The 13,617-nt window shown below is 41.8% G+C and overlaps 1 protein-coding gene across 2 annotated transcripts in view; it reads right to left on the bottom strand.

Moving 5' to 3' along the window:
• LOC105491839 (RNA terminal phosphate cyclase like 1) overlaps positions 1–5,865 on the bottom strand; it is a 65,577-nt gene extending 59,712 nt beyond the window's left edge. The window contains exon 1 of one of the 2 annotated variants that reach the window (XM_011758555.2): positions 5,574–5,865. In XM_011758555.2, the coding sequence (XP_011756857.1) occupies positions 5,574–5,709 (136 nt within the window). In that variant the 5' untranslated portion in view covers positions 5,710–5,865. The remainder of the gene's footprint in view (positions 1–5,573) is intronic. The other variant, XM_011758554.2, reaches the window with a different exon arrangement.
• Between the last annotated feature and the right edge of the window lie 7,752 nt (positions 5,866–13,617).

The following is a 13,617-nucleotide window of genomic DNA, read 5'->3' as shown; positions in this document are numbered from 1 at the left end:
TGCTCTTGTTCAAGTCCATTATTTCTGCTATTCCAACTTTAAACAATTATTCTGGTGGGATTCTCTTCCATTTAGACCTCACACTATACAGAGACTGTTAAACTGAACCCTGCAAGACACAGCCCTCATGAAATCCAGAGATAGAGACACTTTGCACAGCTGCTTTATAATACTGATGAGGAACACCCAGGTCCATCACGCTGTGAAATGAGAGAGAACAGGCCCTTCAGGCAGGAGCTGGCCACATTCTCTTTCCAGCTCTGTCCCTCAGTACACATTCGCCTTCACCAACTATCTTACCTAACTACGTGTTGGCTTTTTTACCTTGAGTAAAACAGCAGCAGCAAGAAAAAAATATTTACTTCCTCTTCAATGAAAGGAAGAGTACAATGAGATAAACGTAATTGTTCATGTTCCTCAAAACTGAAGCATAAATTATACATGTGGCTGGACAATTATAACCACCATCCTGGGACCATCCTTCTTTGGGGTTCAGATCCTTTTCAGTATTTACAACCCCTTTGCAATGGAAGGGCACAGTTTTAAGAGATTCACTGATTTGCCTGAAGTCAGAGTTTGACCTGTGTCTCATTTGTTTCTAAATCCTTGTGTAGTCTTCTTCGTGTCACATGCTGCTATTCCTAATCACTAGGGACACGTGGAAAAAAAAAGGCTTAATAACTAATGTCAAGTAGGCCAGGATTTTCCTACATCAGCGCTACTGACATTTTGAATGCAATAATTCTTTGTTGTAGGGGGCTGTCCTATAGGATATTTAGCAGCATCCTTGGATTCTGACCACTAGAGGCCAGTCGCATTCCCCTCTGCCAAGCTGTGACAACCAAAAATATCTCCAAATGCTCCCAGATGTCCCCTACTGAACAAAAGTGCCCCTGGTTGAAAACTACTGTGCTTTACATATAACATACAAATACATGGAAACAACCACCTAAGAAGAGAACTTTACAGAAGGCATAATTCTCTTCAAATATTTGAAAAATTTCCATATAGAAGCAGGAATGGATTTGGCATGCCAGGGAGCAGACCTATACCCAGTGGGTTCAAGTGGGTTCAAGTTAATAATAAAATCAGCTAACATTTATTCTTCCTATGTGCCAGGCACTGTTCAGTACACTTTGAAGTATTATTTCATTTAGTCTTCACAATAACCTTGTAAGGTCAGTAGTACTGGCCCCACTTTACAGGTGAAAAAGCTGAGGCTCAGAAGAGAATAGTTAAAAGAATTTGCCCAAGGACCAAGAGCTAACAGCAAAAGGCAGAACTCGTACTCAAACCAAGGTCCAATACTGAGCCCAAGCTCTTAATTGCCAAGTATTATGACCATGACAAATTAAGGATTTTACCTCAGTAAAATAAAGAAAATAAAGAACTTTTTGACTTAAAAACTGTTTCTTTCATATGGAGATTTCTTAAAGAACTCAAAACAGAACTACCATATGACCCAGCAATTCCACTACTGGGTATCTACCCAGAGGAAAAGACATCACTATACAAAGAAGACACCTGTACTTGTATGTTTATTGCGGCACTATTCACAATACCAAAGTGATGGAACTAACCTAAGTGTCCACCAATGGTTGACTGGATAAAGAAAATGTGGTATATATACACCACGGAATACTACACAGCCATAAAAAAAGAATGAAATCAGGCTGGGCATGATGATGCATGCCTGTAATCCCAGCACTTTGGGAGGCTGAGGCAGGTGGACTGCTTGAGTCCAGGAGTTCAAGACCAGCCTGGGCAACATAAACAAGACCCCATCTCTACGAAAAACATTTTAAAAATCAACCAGATGCTATGGTACACATCTGTAGTCCCAGCTACTCAGGAAGCTAAGGTGAGAGGATCACCTGAGCCCAAGAGGTTGAGGCTACAGTGAGCCATGATCACACCACTGCACTCATGACAGAGTGAGACCTTGTCTAAAAAAAAAAAAAAAAAAAAAAAAAAACAAAGAAAAAAAGAATGAAATAATGTCTTTTGCAGCAACACGGAGTTAGAGGCCATTATCCCAAGAGAACTAATTCAGAAACAGAAAATCAAATACTGCATGTTCTTACTTATAAATGGGAGCTGAATGATGGATACACACGGACATAAACATGGAAATAACAAACAGTGGGGACTCAAAAAGGAGGAAGATTGAGGAAGGTTGAAAAATTACCTATTGGGGCCGGGCGCGGTGGCTCAAGCCTGTAATCCCAGCACTTTGGGAGGCTGAGACGGCCGGATCACGAGGTCAGGAGATCGAGACCATCCCAACATGGGCTAACATGGTGAAACCCCGTCTCCACTAAAAAATACAAAAAACTAGCCGGGTGAGGTAGCAGGCGCCTGTAGTCCCAGCTACTCGGGAGGCCGAGGCAGGAGAATGGCATGAACCCAGGAGGCGGAGCTTGCAGTGAGCTGAGATCCGGCCACTGCACTCCAGCCTGGGCGACAGAGCGAGACTCCGTCTCAAAAAAAAAAAAAAGAAAAGAAAAATTACCTATTGGGTACAATGTTCACTATTTGGATAATGGGTACACTAGAAGCCCAGTCCCCACCAGTTGGCAATATATCCATGTAACAAACATGCACATGTACCCCCGATTCTAAAGTAAAATTTCTTTAAAAAAAAAAAAAACTTTATTTTGCAAACAATTATTTCCGCAGCCACCATCTCAATCCTATCTCTCCAGATCAGACCCAGAAAACCTGCCTTCCTTTGTAACTTTCAGGGAAGTCTGCTCTGAACTCCACTGAGCCCCTGTACAATACTCAATCCTTCCTATTTCAAGTTACTCAAACTTAGTAACATCCAACTTAGATGACAAGCTCCATGAGAGCAGGGGCAAGCAGCTTCTCACACATATTACACGCTCCCATACAAAGCCTTGCACACACTGGGGCTCAATAAACACTTTCTAAATAAATGTTCCTGAGGCCGAAAGCCTCCCATACCACCCCTACCCTCCAAAGCCCACACCATGAGGGATGCTTAAGCAAGCACCTTTAAGAGATGTGATTCTTGCATTAGAGCTGAAGATTTTATTGGATATGCTCTGAGTTTTTTCCAACTCTGAGAATCTGAGTCAGGAAAAGGCAGAAAGGGACAGATGAGAGGCAACACAGCCTTCCGGCTACATCTTCAATCAAGCTACCAAGGACTCCCTTGACTATGACCAGAAATCATGTGTCAGGGACTACATCTATTTATGTGTGTACGTATATGTATATACACTTACATGTACACATATACAAATACACATATACATGTATATCTGCAAATGCATATCTATCAGTTCCCTCTGTAAGAAATTAGGCAGACAGGCCAGGTGCAGTGGCTCACACCTGTAATCCTAGCACTTTGGGAGGCCAAGGCAGGTGGATCACCTGAGGTCAGCAGTTTGATACCAGCCTGGCCAACATGGTGAAACCTCATCTCTACTAAAAATACTCTACTAAAAATTAGCTGGGCATGGTGGCAGGCACCTGTAATCCCAGCTACACAGGAGGCTGAGACAGGAGAATTGCTTGAACCCGGGCGGCGGAGGTTCCAGTGAGCTGAGATCGCACCACTGCACTCCAGCCTAGGAGACAGAGTAAGACTCTGTCTCAAAAAAAAGAAAGAAAGAAAGAAAGAAATTAAGCAGACAAACATCTACAAGGTTTCTGAGGCCCTGAAGCCAGCACAAGGATGCACAAATAATCAGGAGTCTCTTTCTTCCCCTGGTATATGAACGAGGTAAGGCACATAATGCTCTAAAGTAACAGTCCCCGTAAAACACCAGCACACCTGCCAACCAGTTCTACCTCCCTCAGGTATCAGCGTCTGACACCCTTTCAAGAAAGTACCAAGTGGCCAAGCCCTGTTCCTGGAAGAAATGGGAGCTCATATGTGTGAGATGCTTTGAAGAGATGCTCACATATAGTGGAGGAGGAGAAGGAGAAGCATACTTTGCAACATTAAATATTAAATTGGAGGCCACCTGTCAAGAGAAAAACTCTAAATAGAATTAGATTTGAGAGCCCAGATTTCCAGGCTATACTTCCATTTCTCTTAAAAAAAAAAAAAAAAAAAAAGTTATGCCTAGTATTTATACAAAGTAGAAGCCCATCTTCTTACCATATCCAGCTAGTGGCAAGTTCTCTGAGCTAACCTGAGGGTAAAGTGGATGGAGAGCTGGCTGAGAATGCCACAGAGCAATCAAGCAAACACTTTGCCCAAGGGTCAAACTAAGTGGAACAGTTGTTGACGGAAAAGTCGTGCCATAAACCATTTGTGGTCTCTCCTTAACTTTCTCAGTGTTTTTGAGCAGTAGAGAGAGGACAGGAACCACCAACACAAGTTTTTCCTACCATCACTAGGTTTTTTACCACTGTACATGGGATATTCTGGTTCTTTCCTTCCTAACTTCTATCTCCATCAATAGCATGGCATCTTCGCCCTTCATGTGCAACCAATCACCACCCAGTAGAGGCAGAGATCTAACTATCCAAAAAATGCATTCAGACAGGCAGAGATCTAACTATCCAAAAAATGCATTCAGACAGGCAGAGATCTAACTATCCAAAAAATGCATTCAGACAGATAAAACAAGAGCCAGTGCAAAATAAAACACATCATCACTACCCAGGAAGCTTCCAGGACCAACCACAAACACTCTCTTTCAATTTACAGACAGGTTTTTCCTTTTTCGCCTGACTACTGACTCGCCCAACTTGGGATAACCACCAGTCAGAAGTTTTTAAATGCATGTATCTCATTCCAGGGGGCCAGGTGTAAACCAAGGCCAGTTGAAAACCGGCGCCATTTAATGAGATGTGGGTTTAAATGGGCCTATTTTTTTTTAACCTATCATTGTAGAGCAAGAAGTGAGCTTGGAAGCCTGCAGTTTAGCGCTTGTCACCAACCTTTTTTCTAAAGTCAAGGCAATTAGGCCCATGACTGTTAAAAATCTATCTCAAAGCTCTTGTCCTGCGCACATCAATCACAGTCACGGCTGAAAACAAACAGAATTTTAAAAATTTCTTTCTCCACACCCAAGGACAAGTGTGAGGGCAGCCGAGAAATCATGGCGACAGGAACAGCCGGTGTCCAAGGGGGCAGCTGCTTCTGAGACCTGCTTTGAGACGGACAGAGAACCAACCCGAGGTACTTTTCTCTCCCAATGTCTCTCCCTCGGCTCATTCACCATATTTTGGTCCAACAAACTGTTTTTCTCCTTTGAGAGGTTTATGGCGAGGGCAAGAGGGACTGAAGGGAAGCGAGGGGGCGACGCCAGGGATTTGTTGCTACACGTAAAGCTGGAAAACGTGCAGCTGTTTACTACCAGCGCCCCGTAGACTCAGAGCGCAGCTTGCAGCTGAGCGCTCCCCTCGGGCGCCGACCCCGCCTCCCCCACCGTTCGTGCGCCTTCGGCTTTGGAGGCGACGCACCACCTGCCCTCCCCGACGCGCTCGCAGGACGCCGAGCCCCCAACCAACGCCGCGCGGGCCCCCAGGGCATCAGCTCGGTCTCCCCTCAGCCCCCGCGCCCACGCCGCGCGCCGCTCACACCAAGTTACCTCGGAGGCCCGGGTTGTCGTCTCTGGCCCGAATCTTTCGGATTTTGACGGGGCGCCCGCTCAGGGTAGACAGGACCAGACGTTGGCGCAAGAAGTTGCACCCCGCGTAGCTGAGGGAGTTCGCCTGAGTCGCCATGTGCGCGCCCTCCGCAGAGACCTGAGCAGCCCGAGTGCGGCGACTTCGGACAGACGCGGGACCCGTGACCCCGGCGGTGGTGGTGGCTGCGACACCGACGGCGGCGGCTGGGGCTGCCTCCCGCAGCCCCGACGCGTCCACGTGGTTTGGAACAGGAAGACGGAGAGACTAGACACCGGGTCAGAGGGGAGCGGGGCGGAGCCAGTGGCCACCTCCCCGCCTCCCCCGCCCGACCGGGGCGGCCACCGCGCCGGGCCACGCCGCTATTGGCCCGCGCCGGATCAGGGCGGTGCCCGCGCCGCGCCTCCATTGGCTCGCGCTGAAGCTGGGCGGTGCCCAAGCCGCGCTGCCATTGGTCCGTAGTGGAGCTGGGCGGTGCCCGGGCCTTGGCAACAGCGCGCGGCTGGAGGCAACGCGTGAGGGTGGCCCGGGAACCCCGGCGCGGGAGTTGCCAGTCAGGGCAGTCTCCTTTGGGTACCTCCTGGCGTGGTAGCAAGGGGAGATGGCGGACTGAGATTGATGCCTACGACGTGCCGGATTCTTAGCATCACTACTTACGGCAACTACTGGGGTGAAGATGCTATTATCTACCCCTCCTCTTTCTTTCTAAGAGAGAAAACAAGGGTTGGCACACTCACCCTATCGCAAGGATGCTGCTCAGCGCACTGCCGGCGCAGTCCCCCAGCTCCATGCTGTAACCTTGCAAGGTAGAGCCATCCTGTCTTATGAAGAAAGGGTCGAGGAATATTGCAAAGCTGACAGTGGCAGCCTGTACTGAGACCCGAATCCTCCCACAGCAGGCCGTTGCTTATTTTATTAAGAGACACCTCTTTGCCCCTTTCTCACGGGTCCCTTCGTTTATCGTCACTGCGTTTCATGGCAATTCAGGCCCTCCTACCTCGCATGCCTCGAGATAGATAGTTGTAATAACTTCCCACGCACACACACGCAATGATTTTCCTTCCCGTCCTCCTCCAGTCCTGCACAAGAAAATCTTCCCAAACGTTGGATTGTTTCACTTCTCTACTCAAAAACCTTCTAAAATTTACAGTTAACTAACAAATGACTACGAAAGTAGGAGTCCAATATCATAGTAATGTGGGTTTGTAGCCATTCTTGGACAACACTCACCAGACCATGAGTTCCAGAATGCATGGGGGTGCTCGGGGTGGGAAGGGGGGCTGGGTATGATAGTGTCTGAAAGAGGTGGGAGCTTAAATAAGATTAGGGATGTAGCTAGCCTTATGTAGAAAACAGTGTGTTATAAAGTGGAGTGTAGGCCGGGCGCGGTGGCTCAAGCCTGTAATCCCAGCACTTTGGGAGGCCGAGACGGGCGGATCACGAGGTCAGGAGATCGAGACCATCCTGGCTAACACAGTGAAACCCCGTCTCTACTAAAAAATACAAAAAACTAGCCGGGCGAGGTGGCGGGTGCCTGTAGTCCCAGCTACTCGGGAGGCTGAGGCAGGAGAATGGCGTAGACCCGGGAGGCGGAGCTTGCAGTGAGCTGAGATGCGGCCACTGCACTCCAGCCTGGGCGACAGAGCGAGACTCCGTCTCCAAAAAAAAAAAATAAAATAAATAAAAAAATAAAGTGGAGTGTAATGGTATGCTCATGACTCACTGTAGCCTCAACTTCCTGAGTTCTAGCAATCCTCCAACCTCAGCCTCCCCATTAGCTGGAACTACAGGTGTGCACCACCATGCTCAACTAATTTTTGTATTTTTTATAGAGATGGGTTTTTGCCATGTTACCCAGGCTGGTCTCAAACTCCTGAGTTCAAGCATTTGGCCCACCTTAGCCTCACAGGCATGAGCCAGTACTCCCAGCCTTTAATCCATTTTTCTTTGATTTTTGTAAATGGCAAGCAATAGAGATCTAGTTTCATTCTTTTGCATATGGATATCCAATTTTCTCAGCACCATTTATGAAGAGACTGTCCTTTCCCCGACGTATGTTCTTGGCAACTTTGTTGAAAATGAGTTTACCGTAGATGTGTGGATTTATCTCTGGGTTCTCTGCTCCGTTCTACTGATCTATATGTCTGCTTTTATGCCAGTACCATGCCATTTTGTTTACTATAGCTCTGTAGTATAATTTGAAGTCAGGTAATGTGATTCCTCCAGTTTTGTTCTTTTTGCTTAGGACAGGTTTAGCTATTCTGGGTCTTTTGTGGTTCCATGTAATTTTTTTAATTTTTAATTTTTGTACCTAGAGAGTACATGTATATATGAGGTACACGAGAAGTTTTGATACAGGCATACAATGTGTAATAATCATATCATGAAGGATAGGGTACTCATCCCCTCATGCATTTTATTTTTTGTGTTATTATATAAACAAAACAGTTATACTGTTTTAGTTATTTTAAAATGTAAAATTGTTATTGACTACAGTCACCTTGTGCTATCAAATAGTAGATCTTACTCATTCTTCCTATTTTTTTTGTATACATTTATTATCCCCACCTGCCCGCCATCATCCCCACCCCCTATATGTTTTCCAGTCTCTGGTAACCATCCTTCTACTCTCTACCTCATGAGTTAAATTGTTTTGATTATTAGATCCCACAAATAGGTGAGAACATGTGATGTTTGTCTTTCTGTGCCTAGCTTATTTCCCTTAACATAATGATCTCCAGTTTCATCCATGTTGTTGCAAATGACAGGATTTCATTCTTTTTTATGACTGAATAATACTATATTGTGTGTATGTATCACATTTTCTTTATCCATTGATCTGTTGATAGACACTTTTATTGTTTTCAAATTTTAGCTATTGTGAAGAGTGCTGCAACAAACATGGGAGTGTAGATATTTCTTTGATATGCTGATTTCCTTTCTTTTGGGTATATATGCAGCAGTGGGATTGCTGGATCATATTGTAGCTCTATTTTTAGTTTTTTGAGGCACCTCCAAACTGTTCTCCATAGTGGTTTCACTAATTTACATTCCCTCCAACAGTGTACAAGGGTTCCGTTTTCTCCACATCCTCACCAGCATTTGTTATTGCCTGTCTTTTGGAAATAAGCCATTTTAACTGGGATGAGATGATATCTCAAAATGAGTAGTTTGCAAATATTTTCTCTCACTCTTTGGGGTTGTCTCTTCACTTTGTTGATTTTTGCTTTGGTTGCCTGTGCTTGTGGTTTATTAATCAAGAAAAATTTTGCCCAACCAACGTCCTGGAGATTTTCCCCAATATTTTCTGTAGCCATTTCATAGTTTGAAGTCTTAGATTTAAGTCTTTAATCCATTTTGATTTGGTTTTTGTATATGGCAAGAGAAAGTGGTCTAGTTTTATTCTTCTGCATATGGATATCCAGGTTTCCCAGCACCATTTATTGAAGAGATTGTCTTTTCCCCCATATATGTTCTTGGCACCTTTATTGAAAAGGAGTTCACTGTAGGGTTATAGACTTTTTTCTGGGTTCTATATTCTATTCCATTGGTCCATCTGTCTGTTTTTATGCAAATACCATGCCATTTTGATTACTATAGCTCTGTAGTATAATTTATTTTTATTTTTATTTCTTTTTTGTGGGGGACAGGGGAACATGATCTCAGCTCACTGCAACCTCCACCACCTGGGTTCAAGTGATTCTCATGTTTCAGCCTTCTAAGTAGCTGACATTACAGGCATGTACCAACACATCCAGCTTATTGTAGTATAATTTGAAATCAGGTAATGTGATTCCTCCAGTTTTGTTATTTTTGCTTAGGACAGCTTTGGCTATTCTGGGTCTTTTGTGGTTTTATATAAACTTTAGAATTTTTTTCCTATATCTGTGAAGAATATTATTGGTATTTTAATACAGATTGCTTTGGGTAGTATGGATATTTTACTAATATTGATTCCTCCAACCCATAAACATAAAATATCTTACTATTTTTTGTGACCTCTTCAAAATCTTACATCAATATTTTATAGTTATCATTGTAGAGATCTTTAGCTTCTTTAGTTAAGTTCATTTCTAGGTATTTTATTTTCTTTTTAGCTGTTGTAAATGGGAACACTTTCCTGATTTCTTTTTCAGATTATTCATTGTTGGCATAGAGAAATGCTACTGATTTTTGTATGTTAATTTTGTATCCTGCAAATTTACTGAATTTATTAGTTCTAATATTTATTTGGTGGACTTTGGGTTTTTCCAAATATAAAATTGTATCATCTAAAAACAAGGACAATTTTTTCTTCTTTCTTTCTTTCTCTCTTTCTTTTTCTTTCCCCTTGCCTTTTTTTTTTTTTTTTTTTTTTTTTTTTTTTTTTTTTTTTTTTTTTTGAGACAGGATCTCACTCTGTCACCCAGGCTGGAGTGCAGTGGCATGATCATGGCTCACTGAAGCCTCAACTTCCCAGGCTCAAGTGATCCTCCCACTTCAGCCTCCCTAGTAGCTGGGACTACAGGCATGTACAGGCATGCTCCACCACACCCAGCTAATTGTTTAATTTTTTGTAGAGATGAGATTTCACTATGTTGCCCATGCTTGTCTCAAAGCAGTCTGCCTGCCTCGGCCTGCCAAAGTTCTGAGATTATAGGCATGAGCCACCCACACCTAAGGGTAATTTGATTTCTTCATTTCCTATTTGAATCCCCTTTATTTCTTTCACTTGTCTGATTGCTCTCGCTACAAACTTCCAATACTGTGTTGAGTAACAGTGGTGAAAGTGGGAATCCTTGTCATGTTGTAATCTAAGGGGAAAGGCGGCCGATGTGGTGGCTAACACTTATAATCCTAACATTTGGGAGACCAAGGCAGGCAGATCACCTAAGGCTAGGAGTTTGAGACCAGCCTAGCCAACATAGTGGAACTTCACTTGGGTGTGGTAGCATGTACCTGTAATCCCAGCTACTGGTGAGGCTGAGACATGAGAATCATTTGAATCTGGGAGGCAGAGGTTGCAGCAAGCTGAGATCGTGCCACTGTACTCCAGCCTAGGTGACAGAGCAAGACTCTATCTCAAGAAAAAAAAAAAAAAGAGGAAAGGCTTTCAGTTTTTCCCCATTCAGTATATTAGCTGTGGGTATGTCATATATGGTTTTTATTATATTGAGGGATGTCTTTCTATACTCAATTTTGTTAGGGCTTTTATGAGGAAGGGATATTGGATTTTATCAAATGCTTTTTCAGCATCAATTGAAATGATCATTTGATCATTTTTGTCCTTCATTCTCTTGATATGATGTATTACATTAATTAAATTGCATATGTTGAACCACCCTTGCATCCCTGGGATGAATCACACTTGGTCATGATGAATGATCTTTTTAATGTGTTGTTGAATTCAGTTTCATTGAGAATTTTTGCATCGGTATTCATCAGAAACATTGGCCTGAAGTTTGCTTTATTTGATGTATCTTTGTCTGGTTTTGGTATCAGGGGAATACTGACCTCATAGAATGAGTTTGGAAGTATTCCCTGCTTCTCTATTTTTTGGAATAGTGTGAGTAGAATTGGCATTAGTTCTTTAAATGTAGAATTCAGCAGTGAAACCATCAGGTCCTGGGCTTTACTTTGCTGCTAGACTTTTTTTACTTCTATATTATTACTTGTTATTGATTTGTTCAGCAGTGAAACCATCAGGTCCTGGGCTTTACTTTGCTGGGAGACTTTTTATTACTTCTATATCATTACTTGTTATTGATTTGTTCAGGTTATGCATTTCTTCATGGTTCAGTCTTGGTAGGGTGTATGTATCCAGGAATTTATCCATTTCTTTTAGATTTTTCAATTTGTTGGTATATCGTTACTCATCATAGCCACTAATGATGCTTTGAATTTCTGCAGTGTCAGTGGTAATGTCTCTTTTTTAATCTCTAATTTGATTTATTTGTGTCTTCTCTCGTTTTTAGTTAGTCTAGATGAAGGTTTGTCAATTTTGTTTATCTTTTCAAAACATCAACTTTTTGTTTTTTTGATATTTTGTTTGTTTTCTTCATTTCAATTTCATTTATTTCTGCTCTGATCTTTATTATTTCTTTTTTTCTACTAATTTTGGGTTTGATTTGCTCTTGCTTTTCTAGTTCTTATTATAAAGATATATAGAATTATATGTTATATATTATTATATACATTAAAGATATATATATTATTAGATAGATATATGTTATTAGGTGTATATATATATATATATGGGTGTACCAGTGTTGGGTGCATATATATTTATAATTGTTATACCCTTTATCTGAATTCACCCCTTTGTCATTATATAGTGACCTTCTGTGTCTCTTTTATGGTTTTTGTTTTGAAGTCTATTTTGTCTGATACAAGTATAGGTATTCCTGCTCTTTTTTCAGTTTCCATTAGCTTGGAATATCTTTTTTTCCATCTCTTTATTTTCGGTCCATGTATGTCTTTATAGGTGAAGTGCGATTCTTTTTTTTTTTTTTTTAAACTTTAAGTTCTGGGATACATGTGCAGAACGTGCAGGTTTGTTACATATGTATACATGTGCATGGTGGTTTGCTGCATCCATCAACCCATCATTTGGGTTTTAAGCCCCACATGCGTTAGGTATTTGTTCTAGTGCTCTCCCTTCCCTTGCCACCCACCCCACGACAGGCCCCGATGTGTGATGTTCCCCTCCCTATGTCCATGTGTTCTTATTGTTCAACTCCCCTTTAGGAGTGAGAACATGCAGTATTTGGTTTTCTGTTCCTATGTTAATTTGCTGAGAATGATAGTTTCCAGCTTCATCCATGTCCCTATAAAGGACATGAACACATTATTTTTTATGACTAGAAGTGTGTTTCTTATAGGCAATACATTCTTGGGTCTTTTTTTTTTTTTAAATACATTCAGCCAATCTATGTCTTTTGATTGGAGAGTTTAGTCCATTTACATTCAATGTTATTATTAATAAGTAGACTTACTCCTGCTATTTTGTTGTTTTCTGATTGTTTTGTGGTCTTCTCCTCCTTCTTTCCTGTCTTCATTTTAGTGAAGGTGATTTTCTCTGGTGGTATTATTTAATTTCTTGCTTTTTATTTTTTGCATATTTGTTGTATGTTTTTTGATTTGAGGTTACTATGAGGCTTTCAAATACTGTCTTATAACCCATTATTTTAAGCGATTACAACTTAACACTTTGCATAAACAAGCAGAAAAACCTAATAAGAATTCTATACTTTAACCTCATCTCTGCATTTTTCACCTTTTTGTTGTTTCTATTTATGTCTTATCGTGCTGTCTATGTCTTGAAAAGTTGCTGTAGTTATAATTTTTGATTCGTTAATCATTCTTTCTACTTGAGTAGTTTACACACCACAATTACAGTGCTATAATATTCTGTGGTTTTCTGTGTGCTTACTATTACTAGTGAGTTTTGTACCTTCAGATAATTTCTTCTTGGTCATTAACATTCTTTCTTTCAGATTGAAGAACTCCCTTTAGCACTTCTGTAGGACAGGTCTGGTGTTGATGTAATCCTCAGCTTTTGTTTTTCCTGGAAAGTCTTTATTTCTGTTTCATTTTTGAAGGATATTTTCACTGGATATATACTCTTCTAGGGTGAAAGTTTCTTTCCTTCAGCACTTTAAGTATGTCATACCATTGTCTCCTGGCCTGTAAAGTTTCCACTGAAAAGTCTGTTGCCAGATGTATTGGAGCTCCATTCTTTGTTATTTGTTTATTTTCTTTTGCTGCTTTTAGGATCCTTTCTTTATCTTTGACCTTTGAGAGTGTGATAAAATGCCTTGAGGTAGTCTTCTTTGGGTTAAGTCTGCTGGGTGTTCTATAACCTTCTTGTACTTTGATACTGATATCTTTCTGTAGGTTTGGGAAGTTCTCTGTTATTATCCCTTTGAATACACTTTCTACCCCTATCTCTTTCTCTGTCTCCTCTTTAAGGCCAATAACTCTTAGATTTGCCCAGTTGAGGCTATTTTCTAGATCCTGTAGACGTGC

The sequence above is a fragment of the Macaca nemestrina genome, chromosome 14 (genome assembly GCF_043159975.1).
Source record: "Macaca nemestrina isolate mMacNem1 chromosome 14, mMacNem.hap1, whole genome shotgun sequence".
NCBI classification, from domain to species: domain Eukaryota; kingdom Metazoa; phylum Chordata; class Mammalia; order Primates; family Cercopithecidae; genus Macaca; species Macaca nemestrina.
This window is presented reverse-complemented; position numbering and strand designations above follow the sequence as displayed.